The 14,100-nt window shown below is 44.4% G+C and overlaps 1 protein-coding gene across 3 annotated transcripts; it reads right to left on the bottom strand.

Moving 5' to 3' along the window:
- Positions 1–247: 247 nt before the first annotated feature.
- On the bottom strand, positions 248–12,974 carry atad5a (ATPase family AAA domain containing 5a). 3 transcript variants are annotated; one of them, XM_071530697.1, is made up of 23 exons: positions 12,879–12,974; positions 12,420–12,483; positions 10,476–12,289; positions 10,279–10,357; positions 10,029–10,187; positions 9,488–9,632; positions 9,136–9,396; positions 8,854–9,002; positions 7,728–7,878; positions 6,960–7,283; positions 6,333–6,429; positions 5,952–6,034; positions 5,705–5,841; positions 5,384–5,561; positions 5,041–5,208; positions 4,636–4,881; positions 4,454–4,518; positions 4,079–4,268; positions 3,507–3,664; positions 2,840–3,278; positions 2,350–2,809; positions 1,988–2,146; positions 248–1,637 (listed from the first exon to the last, which is right to left on the bottom strand). In XM_071530697.1, exons 2-23 carry the CDS (start codon positions 12,468–12,470, stop codon positions 1,559–1,561), a joined length of 5,592 nt encoding a protein of 1,863 aa, XP_071386798.1. In that variant the 5' UTR covers positions 12,471–12,483; positions 12,879–12,974; the 3' UTR covers positions 248–1,558. The 3 variants fall into 3 exon arrangements, with proteins under 3 accessions (XP_071386798.1, XP_071386799.1, XP_071386800.1); XM_071530698.1 differs by lacking the exons at positions 12,420–12,483; positions 12,879–12,974 and having other exon boundaries at positions 1,988–2,170; positions 2,350–3,278; positions 5,705–5,859; positions 10,476–11,663; XM_071530699.1 differs by lacking the exons at positions 12,420–12,483; positions 12,879–12,974 and having other exon boundaries at positions 2,350–3,278; positions 5,705–5,859; positions 10,476–11,663.
- Between the last annotated feature and the right edge of the window lie 1,126 nt (positions 12,975–14,100).

Raw genomic sequence — 14,100 nt, 5'->3', positions numbered from 1 at the left:
ATAATACTGATTTTTTTTTTTAAGTTTATATTGATGGCTGTTTGCCTTGTGATCACTGACTGGAGGTGATGGTTTATCCACATCTTTCTTGACCACTACATCACTGGTTACCTCGATTTGCATATTTTACAAGGTGATATAGCCAACAATGCACATCTGCGCTTTCTGCACATGTGACAATGAATAACTTAAAATGCACATTTACATGTCTTAACACATTTATGTAGCTTCTCATCTTCTTCCATCTTTACATGTGAATCGCTTACAATGCACATTTCTACATATATTCTTCCATCTGTACACGTGTTGGTCAGTAGCCAGTGATGCCCACTTGTGCATCCACTTCACTCTGTAAATGTCAATAAAGATGCTGTATGTCTGTCCGCTGTCATAATTCAATCTATAACCTGTTCTCTACTGCTATGATGTCATAATTTCCCCACAGGGATCATTCAGTTTTAATATAGTAAAAACTAGTCAGTGCAGCTGCATCCTTCCAAGCAGATACAGTATATTCCACGGGGAAATGAATAATTGAATTACTAATAAATAACACTGCTATTTTCATTACTGAGAATTAGAAATTCTTTTCAGTGGTGATAAACCTTTATTTGGTCACAACAAAAATTTTAAATTGTGAATAATGTGTAAATATTTAGGGCTGAAAAAAAAAATCAAATAAAAAAAAAAATCCATTGTGGTGAATGTGAAAATGACAACTAGGGCTGACGAACTTGAGAGCTTGACATCAAAAGCTGCCTGCTTCTTGTGGACTTAAATTGAACAGAATGAACCAAGATCCTGAGTGGATCAACAGGACTCTGACAATAGTTTGACAATATTTAAACAGCCTTCAGACACACAAAAATATAAAAACCCACAAATTCTATTTTACATGTTAAACTCTTACAAAAGTGTTATGTTCCATACTTGCTCTCCAAAAGTAATTTCTATTACTTGATAAAACCTTTTTGCAAAATGCAAAGCAAAGTGATAAATGAGGCTACAAATTCCAATAAGCATAAAACACTATTTTACAACAAACGGTTTTATATTACAAATGCATATTAAGTAGTAATAATTAGTGCATTCTTTTAAAGCACCATAAGGATATGCTATATCAGTGATGATATGTCATTTAGCTGTGTGCCTATTAGGTCAGAGCACCATTTCTGTACTTGGTGATGCAGTTATTTCCAGTTTGGAATAAATATGTGACAAAGTTCACTGGACAGTGCTCTGCAGAGGCCCCTTGGGTGCCTGAACCTCTGCCCAGCTACTGATCTATCTCACCAGCTCATCTCATGCCTGGTTCAGGATTACAAGGAGCCAAGTATGGCAACACTGACTCATGGTGCTGCCAGACTTTCCATCCTTGTGCCTCTGCCTCCACAACACGCACTTGGACACTTCTTACAGCTGTGAACGGTGTTCCTTGTTCCAGTTCAGTGAAGTTAGATAGCCAAGGCTTGCAGACCCTAAAAGTAGACACTCAAAGGACAAATCTTGGTTAAGGCCTCTGAGTGATCACGAGGACATCTCTAGTAGTCTCTCTGGTTTAGTGGAAGTCCTCAGCTAGGTGTTGTAGAGTGTTCTTGTCGAGACCCAGGTGGATCGCATCTAAGTAGTGCAGGAACCTGCAGGAAAAGAAAAATCACTTCTGAATTTTCAGGGGAAAGGCCAACAGCTGGAGGACCCATTTGAACAGACTCAACTGCATCTGTATAGGTTGCATGCACACATTAAGCCTTTTGCATTTAACGCAAAGTGTAGTTTGCACTTTAACACATTTAAGTATAGCATGTCACTCTTACATGCCCTTGGTCTCGAAAAACCACACAGGACCTCAGATAATTAAACCCATCATCTTATGAGTCAGCTAGTGGCTGCTAAGAGAAGCACTAAACCACATCCTGCCCATAAAGCGAACCAAACCCTCTCCTCTCCAAACTGAAGAACAATAAACTATATGTTTGTGTGTTTTCACCTTCGTTTAACTTTGCCTTGTTCCTTGAGTTGTTCAGATCTGCAGATGGTGCGTAGGGCTGGTAGATAGTCCAGTGCAGCTGCTGGCCTGTTACCCAGAGTACCGAACACTCCTCTGAACAGCAGGGCGTCCATCACCTCCCTCCTGCGTTGGACCAGTCTGGAACAGTGACAGCAAATACATCTGTTTAAATTGATTAAATAAACTCTGGTTAAACTGGTCAGGGTTAGGATTATTTTGGAAGCAAGGAGAACAGCCTGAATGACAAGATTTTCATTCTAATGTTCAAGACCAACATCTAGCACATCTACAAAGTAGTAAACGAGCACTAACATTGTGAAAAAAAAAGAATTATGACTCACTTCGGTTGACAGGGGCCGTCCTGAGTGAAGCTGAAGCCTTCTCTGTGTGGGGCCACAGGGAGGGTGAGCTCCGCTGCAGCCTCCTTTCCCAGCTCCCCTTCTAGTGCCTGGGCTTCGTCCCAGGCCTCCGCCACTGCAGCCCTGCACCTCTGGAAGCTCAGAGCCTCCACAGCAGCCTGGATCTCCAATACCTGCTCTCGCCCCATACAGCTCCCTCTGTCACACTCAACCCTGGGCTCATCCGTCATCCCGTCTTTCACCGCAGCACAGACTGGGAAGCTGAACATCCTTCTGTGCGTGTCGTCCACTCGATGTGATGCGTGGACAAGCAGGGAGGAGTCCAGGTAGGACATGTTGTCGAGGAAGTCGGCCATAGATTCTAGGCAGAGGGAGACTGGGATACTCTTTGCCCGCTGCTCAGGGGTCAGGGGTTTCCTCTTCACCCGCCCCGGCGCCAGGGCTGGTGCCATCTCCACATCTTGAGCTGCACCCTCTTTGGCTTCCTCCTTTGCCTGAGGAGCGCTCTGCGGCTTGCGGAGAGAGAGAAAGCTGTCTTCTGAATCTGAGTCAGAGTGCAGTTGGTCCTGGTCAGGTAGACAGTGCCGCCTCTTGTTCTTCTTCATCCTGTTGGACACTTTCACTGGACTCCCATCGTCTGAGCCCTCAGCCAACTCCGCCACCTGCAGTAGCCTGGCATGGGAAGGCAGGGTGTCGGGCTGTGGGCAGGAGGGGGGAAGCTCTTTTGGATTAATGCAAGGCAGGTCTTGTGATACAGAGACAGATTGCTGTGGTCTGTGGGTAGGGATTGTCAACTCGGTGCGAGGTAGAGGTAGGAGGGTCTCCATGTTAGAGTAGAGCAGGTCCACGCCTCTTTGCCTGCTGTCTGTCAGCAGTTCCCAGTATACTGCCTCCTTCACTGGACCTTGGCTCTGTGGATACAACACAATACATCATCATTATCTATCTGTAAACAGTTTTCAAAAAACAAGCAGAGCTCAAAGCATTCTATGAATCAACAAGGAAAAAAAAACAAACATTAAAGAAATCACAAGGTCATGGCTTAATGCTACACATAGATCTACCTGACATAATCATTTAGACTTCACTTGGTGCTTGGTGTTGCTCTAACTTGTGCATGTGGTGAATGAACAGTTTACCCCGAGCAGCTCCCAAATGTCTCTCTCAGGTTCGATGTTCAGCAGGCCGAGCATGCTCTCAGTGCAGCCGGTGTCACAGGGAGGTAGAGTGGGTGGGCTGGTCACTTCACACACAGATATGTCTGCTGTCTCTCCAGGAGTCTCTGGCTTCAGTTCAACTTTTATGGCAAAAAAGGTGGAAAAAAATTATCAATTTATTACAAATTTATTTGTTTACGGAATTCTCTGTGACAGTCAACCCCACAAAGTGCTGCAATCATTTATAGTGGCAGTGAGTATCCATCATCAGGCAGCAGCACTCCCCCACCCCAACACACACAAAGTAATTATGGCAGCAACTACAGCACAATTGTCCTTAGATCATCACAAATAAGAGACATTCTTAAACTGCAGCACCTGAAACTGAGTCTGAGTTGGCCCAGGAGCAAACCTGGATCTCAAAACCAAAAATTCCCCACAAAAAATTCTAAAGAAAACACTGACATAGATACACTAAGCAGTAATTATCAATAAAACAAAACCAGGTTATCCACCACATCATTATCCAAACTCTCCAAGGCTCATCTCCTTACCATTGTTGCCAGTGTGCGCTAACGGCCTGGTTATGTGGCGCCCCCCAGAGCTGCGAGTCCAGAACTGCAGCTGCAGCAGGCTCTGTCTGATGTCACAGCCGTTGAGACTGAGCAGAGAGCCGACATCCCGGCGGTCTGTCCTCATGTCTTCAGCCAGACACAACAGCTGCAGGTAGCTGCCCACATTCAGCTGGAGCAGGGGGAAGCGGACAACACCATCATACACTTGAATAAGCCCTTGTTGACTAATCTGTTTCACTTGATTAGTGTCCCAAGATCAAGCCACATTAACCAAGCCATTCAATCATCAAGTAATAATAATCATCAAGGACTGCTTTATTCACATTTATGGTAAAAAAAAAACCCTCCACTCACCACTGAGGGTGTTGTGAAATGGATCTCTTCGAAGTTCCCATCAAACATGGTGCTGAAAGCAGGATCTAAAAAGGTACAAGATTTGATTTAAGCGCAAAGTCCAGACACAGAACATATGACAGTAACATCAACATGGGCTACACTGTCAAGACACCGCCTTTGATTTCTCCCCTCCTACTGACCACTGGTGGTGAGGATGACTGGTCTCTTGGTGGTCATCATGAAGGTTTTGATGGCAGCCAGGAACCCTGAGTCGTCATCAAAAATAACATCCACTTCCTCAAACAGGATGAGCGAGGTAGCTGTCTTCTTGCTCTGTTCCTCACTGGGGGTCTCCTTGGGGGCGGTGGTGGTTGGTGAGATTTTAACTGGAAGCTCTTTACATCTATTGGCAACCTCCTTTGCTTTTATGGTTTTCTTGGGAGCAGCTACGTGAAGAGATGGGAAAAAGTGGAAAAACTGCCATTAACCACCATACTTATACATTATTATAGCTCTTGATCAAGCTGTCTGTGTAAGGTTACATCATCATGGAATCTGTAGTTGAAACAAAAATTTAACATGTTAGTTTTGGAAGTGTATTTTACCTGTTCGTTGAGATTTATCAGTGTTAACTGGCTCCTTTTTGGTGGGTCGTCCCATTTTGAAGAAATTAGCCAATGAGGTGGGAGCCAGGCCCCCTCTCTTAGCACCTCTAGGGGACTGGGGATGCTTCCTGGGAGAGGAAACCACCCTGCGAGGAGAGTTAACCTTTCCTGAAAGATGGAGAAAAATCAGTTTCCAATTGTTTGTGTTTATTTTGTAATATGAACACAGAGACTGATCCAACTGATCCAACCACACAAGCAAAATCTGTATAAGACACATCTTCTCACTAGCCAACGACGGATCAAAAACACTGCTATTCATGTAAGAATGTTCTGTACATACTGGGAGAGGATCCAGGCCTGAGAGCACCGGCACTGCTGCTACTGCCATAGCTGTTGAAGTAGGTGGGTTTGTGGGCATTGACCCCCTGGATGTCCACCTGGTGGGACTGGGTGGCTTCCTTCAGCTGGGATAGGATCAGACGGCCACTCCGCTGGGATGAGGCGTTCACCTCAAATACCTTGGGAGACCAGGGGGAGTTGGAGAAGAGGAGGTTAAATCCTACATAAAATATCCTACATAATCACAACACACGCATTACACTCACTTAGTTGTCCGCTTGATACACGTATTACTTTGAATTCTAGGGTAGTGCTTGTGTACCTTGAAGCCCAGCTCCTGGGCACAGGCATATACTGCAGCAGTCTTTCCCACTCCACTGGGTCCTGTGATGAGCAGTGTATTACACAGCATGTCCTCTCCATCCTGAGAATCCTCCTCTGCGCAGTCCCAGTCAGAGTCTGGACACAGAGAAAGAGCTGTCACAAGGTCAGAACTGAGATGCACCAAGCAAATAGACAAACTTACCTAATTAAAATGAAAAAAGAAACCTTGTCAGAATTTCTCTCACCATTGCTGCCTTCCTCCTGTTTCTTCTCCTTCTGCCTTTTTCTCTCTTCTCGGTCAGTGCGGAGTTTCCATTCCCTTAGCCAACTGTAAAAAAAAAGAACAGATCAGACTTTTTTTCCCCCCACAATCCTCGTTCATGGTGAATTGAACTACAGCAGAATTTCTTAGACTATAGGAATCCCTAATGGGTCATGAGCCTTTGTCTAGTCAGTCCCAACTGCTAGTCAAATTGGTTTTAAACAGACTGGGTCACACAGCAAAACCATATCTCTCAAATTTAGGTCCTGGGCTGTGAAAGTGTAAGAGGCACTGTATAAAGCCAATAGAGTGCCTACTGATTGCATTCAGGTACAGTGAAAGCGGAGCAGATATATTCCCTTACCTGTGCAGCCTCCTGACTGAGGCGGTGTTGCCTATGATGTCACTGGAGTGCTGGGGCTGATACTTGTCTGTCCACAACACATCCTCCTTCACCACATCTGAGAAACAAACAGCAGATTGAGTTTCCATACAGAGATTGAAGCCCATTGAGCGATGGATTGCAAGAGGATCAAACTGCTATCTGTCCTGTATGTGCTGCACATCCAGCTGTTATAGTAGACCCATTTATTTATCTATTTTTGTTTTATTTCAAATTCTCTCTTTGCTTACCCTGCTCCACAGGGAGGTCCAGGTATAGGCTAAGCTTCAGAATAATGCTTCTGGAGCTGGTAGGGATTCAGTGTCTTATGCAAGGATAATTTAGCAAGGTGGATGCTTGCAATCACAAGGCTTGCACCCAGGCTTTCTGGTTAAAGGACGGTATCCGTAGGGATGTACACAAGTCAACTATTCAGTGTGTGGTCTAAAATATTCGCTATGTACAGATTTAGCTGCATATATTTAGCAATCATGTTGACAATGAGTGCAGAGATTGTCTCAGTTCTATCACACTTTTGAGGAGCTTGCACAAATGTCATGCTAATTCCATCTTCCTTGCTTGTACAACTAGGTGGAAATGGTCCCTCACCTTGTTTCACAGTGTTCCCTCCCAAAAGCAAGTCATCTAGCACAACCACAGAGTCATCTTGGGAAGGGATGGGAGCGGCCTCGACTAAAGGCTTGGCTTTCTCTTTCACCTCCTCCTCCAGCCTGCGTCTCAGGGCTCGGCTCGCACGGCCTCCCCTTTTAGCGGGCTCAGGCTCAGGTGTGGAAGCGTTCTCCTCTGACCGGTTTGACCGCTGCTTCTTGGCCACCTTCACTGTCATTTCGCCTTCATCCATCCTCTTCCTCTTCCCTCCTACTGGTTCAGCCGACAATGGGGCGCTGGTGATTCTGGCCACAGCCTCTGGTTCTATGCAACATACAGGTATGAGGGTTGAGACTGATGGCTAACAGCATGGAATAGTCATTAATACATAGTAATTACTCATTGTTGAGGATAGGGCCATCAAAGAGTATACATGATGATTAGCCAGCATTTCCTCAATATTTTTGAAGCCGTGATAGAGGGAAATTTTGATTTTATGTGCATCCCTAATTTGGTCTTTATTTTGGTTACAGTGCATTTTAAGTTGCTTGCATACATTACTTGATTAAAAAAGGTATTTTCATATACTTTAACTTCACAATTCATTTGTATAACTTTTTTTGTTGTAGTTGCTACTGAGTGAATATAGGAGAAATACAGAATAAATTCAAATCAAATCAATCAGAGTTCAAATACAACCTAGAATGAATAGCTCTTGTGAATTGAAGCTTTGCAATGCAACATATCTAAGTGCCTCGTCAGTCTGACCTGGGGCTGTGTACTGCTGCAGGTGGTCAGTGCGTCTCTTCAGGAAGCGAGTGATGAACCTCTGAACAGGGAAGGGAGGGTTAGAGGTGCTGACTTCCTCCACGAGAAGCTGACGGACACATTCAGAGAGCTTCTGTCTCCAGCCAGAACCCTGAAAAAGATCAAATACCGTTAAAACAAATACAATTTCCTTCCACTAAAGGAAACTCCCATCCTCGGATTCTCTTATACTGTTACATATAATTAATCTGATGTTCAATGCATTCCAGGATATATTTTGTGATGAGGTTTTGTGTGATTTGCTTTTTTGGTGTACCCACTTTCCCTCATTAGGCCTAGTCTACCTCTAGTGATTTCCTACATTTCCCAGAATGACTTTAGACAAACCCCAGAGAACGCGCCTGAACTTATTGCATTTCAGCTTTGGGTTCTAGGTGTGGGAGGAGGGAGCAATAGTGAGAGCAAGAGAGACAGAGATTTTCCAGGCAAGAAAAATTGGGAGTCGCACCATCTTGTGGCTGCATTGCATTATGGTCTATTGAGGCTACTGTCAGTGGGGAAATTGGGATCTCTGCCTCTTCTACAGTGGATTTCTCCATGTACGATGTTGTCGATTCTGAGGGACTGACACCACAGCCTGACATTTTAGATAGATGGGATGTAGAAAGATGCTATTACACTCCATTGTAGCTGTGCTGGAAATATCAACATGGTGTAACACAATCTACTTTTGGCCAATAATCCACAGGAAGAAGGAAAATACAGCAACAAACAAAATGGACAGAAACACAAGGTACATCACTAATAATAATTCCCAGTGTTAAAGTGAAAATCCAAACTAAAACACTAAAATATTACTTAATGCAGACAACTACTGTATAGCTATACTGGCAGACGGGTAGCAGCCAAGTGGTCTTTCAACTGGACGACCCAGGTTCAAGTCCTGTGTTGGCAAATATCTGCCCTGCTGAAGCGTCCTTAAGCAAGTAACTGAACCCCTACCAACTCGAGGGGCGCCGTTCTGTAGCTGACCCTGAAGTCTGACCTCCCTGGAGGGGGCAGGTGCAAAGAGAATCCAATTATTATTACCATCATCATCATCCTCATTACAGGCATTTCAACCTACCCTTTCAAAAACGGCTCTACAAGCTGGTTCTGTCTTAAAACAAAAGGAGCCGATGAGAGTTGGGAGTGGATTGGACGCCAGGCACCAAAGCTCTTTCAGACAGCAAAGGAAAGAAGACTCAGGCCACGGAAGACTCCAGAGAGGGCAATCTGTCAATGCAACACACAAATACAGATCAACCGGAGGGGAAGGGACAGAGTAACACAATTTTAAAACATAGACTTAATTAACCCCATCAAATAATGCTGAAAACATGGCTACAGCTATGAATGAAGGGCCTACCCTGTGGTGGTTGCTGCATGTGTATAACCGGTTGAAAGGAGGAGCAGGAGAGGGAATAGGCCTCCTTGGTGGCAGCAGTCTTGACTATCTGCTTCCTAAAGGACTCGGGCAGGCCGCTCTTCAGGAACTCTCTGCGCGCCCTGAACTGCTCATCATCCTGGGAGTTCTCGGAGCCCTCGTGGCTGCTCTCGTCAAAGATGGACACCACCATCGATGCCCTCTGAGCCTTTTTCTCCTGGAACAAGGGAGCCACTTTAGAGCCTAGAGGAAAAAATACAACACCGTTAGTGTTCTTCGAGAGATTACAATAAAATGCTGAACACTACATGGCAATTAGAGTGGGAAAAAATACCTTGGGGAGTCTTGGTCTCTTTGCCAACAGGTGTGGTTTTCCCCAGTACATCATGTAGACTGCGTAACGGTTTCTGGGATTTGCCCTTCTCCGGTACGATCTGAGAAGTGGCAGCCTTGTCCTCCTCCAGGCAGATGATCGAATCCTGACAAAACAATAATTTATTTAGTTTCACGGCTGAAACTCACACACAAGCACTGAGGGATACAGATGGAGAAAAAAACATGAATGAATTACAGATACAAAGGCAACTGCTGCTGAGATGCGGAGAACTGAACTAAAAACACTCTCCTCCCTCCGAGCTCACTACTCTTCAGTTAAGGTAGACCAGGGAAGAAAGAGCCAAACAATTCAATAGTGAAAAATCATGCATGTTGCAATATACATATTTACATATTTCAGTTATAGGTCTTCGTGCAAACCCTTCTTTTGTCATTATTTTTGAGGATCTCACATCCATGCTTCTACACAACTATCTCTGGGCACAATCATGTTTAACATTTGAACTGAACATAGAATTGAGTGTTGTCTCTAACTGTACCTCATCTTCACAGTAGCTCTTCTTGGTGGAGCTCTGAGACCGCGAGGACCGCCTTAAGGTGTTCTTAACTTCAACAGCAGTTTTCTTGCTCTGCTGGATCACTTTGGCTTTCTCCACCAACTTCTTGGCCTGGTTCCTCCTCTTAGAGGCGTTTGATGTCTGACAGAGAGAAAGAGTATTTTACTTAAGCCCATAATTTTGGTTGTTGGTTGATGGACAAAGCCATTTTGTAAATAAATATTCTACTTACCTTAGTAGACAAAGTACTTTCAATATCACTTCCAGCCTCAGACATTGATGTATTTTTATGGACTCTAGTGAATTTTATCCTAAAAAAAACAAAGCAAACACATTAATTGGACCATTAACAAACTACACAACATTGAAAAGACATACATCCCATAGAATATTTAACAGTATCAAATCACAACCACATGCATGTGTCACCTGATTGGGCTTCCTTTATTGTCAGCTGGAGAGACGAACTCTGCCATGAACACCCCATGTCTGGATTTGTGTGTCTTTGGGGTGGACATCTGCAGAGGGCTGTCCTGGGGTAATGCAGCATCCTTTGACTTTTCTCGGTTCCTGGTCTTCCAGACAGGGGTTGCTGCCACGGCCTCGGGTGCTTGTTTTACGACAGGCTCTCTTCTGGACCTCCTCACAGTTGGGATAGAGGTAGCTGAAATTATGGGAGGTTCCTCTGTTTTAGCATCAGCTTCAACATTCATGGCCACAGGTTCTTCTTGAGTAGCAGCTGCAGGTGAGGCAGTGGCTGCCTCCTTTTCCTCTCTGGCCTTCTTTTTGCCTTTTTTTGCTGGTTTCTTTTTAGCCCCCTGATTTTCTGGACAAGCAGGGCTGAGTTGCTCCACAGAGGGTACAATTACAGCGTCCTCTTCCACTGCCTTGTCTCCAGCCTCTGAATTCTTCTCTCCAGGCTGCTTCTGCTTCCCCTGGCTCTTACCAGGCTTGGTTTTGGCCCCATCCAGGCTGGGCTGCTTGAAGGCAGCCATGAACTGCTTCCTCTCTGCCTGACTACATTTAGGCGTGGATTCACTCTCAACCACAGCAAGCTCTAGATCTTCCTCTTGGAGAACAACATTGGATTTCCGCTTGAGCGTCTGTGAGGAAGAAGGGAGTTGATGTCTAATCTGGGAGTGAGAAGACAACGCCTCCTCTACAAGACTCACCGCCCCCTTTCTCCCGGTGAAGATGGAGGACATCTTTCCCGTAGCCTTGACTACTTCCTGTTTGGATGAGACTGCATGCACCTCAGCCTGGATGGTGAGGGTTCGGGGTGAGACTTGAAAAGACGGCTCCCCAGAATCCACCTTTTCATCAGCTTCAGCAATATCCAACTGGTCAGTCTCCATCTCCTCTACATCTGTTGTAATTTTACTTTCGTCTCCTTTGCCCTCTTTCTCTTCCATCTCCTCTCCTCCCTCCCCCTGGTTCTGACTCTGCAGGAAATCCTCAAAGGAGATGGTGACTGTGCTGGTGTTTACCGAAGAGGCCTCATCCACATTGACCTCCATGCTAACATCACACAAGGACTTCTCCACCTCCTTCCCCTCTGGTTCTGACTGCTTTGCCTCCTGCCTTTTCCTGGGGTTTCTCGCAGCAGGTTTGGCCCGTTTTACCTTATCTTTTGAAGGTGCAACTGGAGACAAAGCATTACAGTTCAATTCTGGCTGAAGCTTTACATGGCCCTCACACTTGGGACTTTCTTCATGATATTCATCTTTTTGAGCCGGCTCAACACTGACAGTTTTAGGGCCATTCCCCTGTGAGTTTCCATCAGCCATACAAGCATCAGCACTAAACTGGGCCAGCAGAGCTGCTGTATCACTACCTAGGATGCCACAGCTTCTGACTGCATGTCCTGCTGAGTCTCTGCTACTATCTGGCTCTTCCACAGCCAGACAGTTCTCCTCTTCAGTGGAGCCAACAGTCTCAAGCACCTGAAGTCTCCTGGCAGCTTTGCTGGCCTTCCTTCCACGTTTCTGAGAGGGCTGTTTCAATGCTGCCTCAAGGGAGGCGTGTTTTTCCGCAGACTGAGACTTCTGACAATTTTCCTTGGACTGGTCTGGTGTGCTGGTCTTCTCCCCGGAAGACGGAGCCTTGCGGCTGAAATAGTCCATAATGTTGTTGGAACGGGGTGGAGAAAAAGGTTTCTCTGCAGGCTTGGGCACAGGGGAGAAGTAGTTGGTGATTGTCTTGACAACAGTACTGCCACCATCTTTGCGTGATTTCTTGCAAGGCTGTAAAAAACAGTGGAACGGACCATAAAATATGAGGGAGCATATGAATGTAAGATTAATAAAACCACTCTACAACATGAAAGCTAGTGCACGCTATCCAAATCACAGTGTTTTAAATACTTAAAAATACCTGAGTCTCAAAGTCCTCAATGACAGATGCCATAGCCACAACGCCAGCCATAATTTGAACAGACCTAACGGAAAAGAGAATGTTGTTAAAGAAGTGGCAGTTCACTAAACAGGAGAGAATAAGGATGACTGGCTAACTAAAGGTGGACCTTTGTAACTGTAACTGTGGTGATGTCCCAAGGACTAGCAGCATGTAAAAGCTTCAATCAGTCACCGGCAAGTTATTACTTTAGCAGGAGTATCATTTGATGTTAATAGTGCACCAGTAACATCCTATGTCCAACTCCTGGGAAGAACATTTTAATGGACACAAGGACAAGAAATATAAATATTGACAAAACGCCAATAACTTAGAGCTGCTACCTTAAGTGCCAAGTATGACTAACTGCGGACCAAATGACAGCAAGGCAACCTGTGTATGAGAAACAACCACAACACAAAGGAAAACAACTCTACTTACCAAGTTGTAATATTGCAACTTCAAAGAATGTCTTGCCGCCTTCTTATTCCCGTTCCCGTATGTGTAAAAGAACAACAATGACAACGTTCATTGTGTGAGACACGGTGGATAGCTGTGCGTTGCTATCAGGGAAAACAATTTCCAATGTGAGACAACAGGCTAGCATAATTTGCTAGATGCTACTCTCAAAGCAGCTGACTTGCTCAGCTTTGCTCCGGACTCGTCCGAAAGGTACGAAAAGTGGTACAAACATTTTCCGCACGTAACGTTAAACGCCAGATAAATAGACGTAATGCGCAAAACGTTACACGAATATATCCCAAATTATTCCAAGGACGACCATAAAATACATGTTGCTTGACTAACGTTATTCTTTCAAAAACGCGCCAGACTAGTCTTGTATGAAGAGCGCCAAATATACGTGACCTTTGTCTTTACCTATTCCACCAATCACAGGAGAGACAATCGTCTCCGTCATCGTTTGGCGTTATTTGCCCGTAACAAAGATGGCTTCCAGTTTCCCATTCAAATGGAAAGGTAAAGTGACAACTGCCCCTGCTGGCTGCATCAAGGCTGCACCCATTTCTGAGGTGATTATCACTGATTTTCCTACTGACAAATATAATGTACTAATGACAAATATAAATATAAATATATTGTCATGAATAATTAACTACGTGAACTTTACAAGAACACTTTTTTTTAAAGATTATAAATAAAAAGTAGATAGAAAGCAATAAAACACTGGACAAATATTTTTCTCGTTTTGTAAAGTAATGGTATGTGATTGATTCCAATAAATAAAGGAAGCTGTTTTAGAAATGGAAACTCTGCCATAAATAATATATTATAGCTATAATACACGTTTCTATAAAAAAAAAAATAGCCAATACCTTTTTTTGTTGAGCTTTTTCATTGCACTGCTATCATTGTGATAGCTTGAACACATTGCCTTGGCAGTGAACTCAAAAGAGGCTGTTTAAATATTTGGATTACTCAAGAAACAACTCACAAATGCGTTAAACACTGTAGACACAAGTCAGCAGTTTCAGTGTGGGTGTCATGAGAGAAATAAGGAAGACCCGGGAAAATACTTGGATGGAAATGGAAATGCCAACACAGTCTCCCCAAAGAGAATAGTTATAGTGATTCAACACTACTAATGTTGGTGCATTTCCTGGTGCAGTGTCTTCCAGGATGGCCCTGTCCACAAGGTACAAGG

The sequence above is a fragment of the Centroberyx affinis genome, unplaced genomic scaffold, assembly GCF_046629955.1.
Source record: "Centroberyx affinis isolate AG114_WGS23_722 - 3 ecotype Tasmania unplaced genomic scaffold, CSIRO-AGI_Caff_v1 ptg001955l_1, whole genome shotgun sequence".
Taxonomy (NCBI): domain Eukaryota; kingdom Metazoa; phylum Chordata; class Actinopteri; order Beryciformes; family Berycidae; genus Centroberyx; species Centroberyx affinis.
The sequence above is the reverse complement of the archived record's forward strand: the minus strand, read 5'-3'. Positions and strand labels throughout refer to the sequence as shown.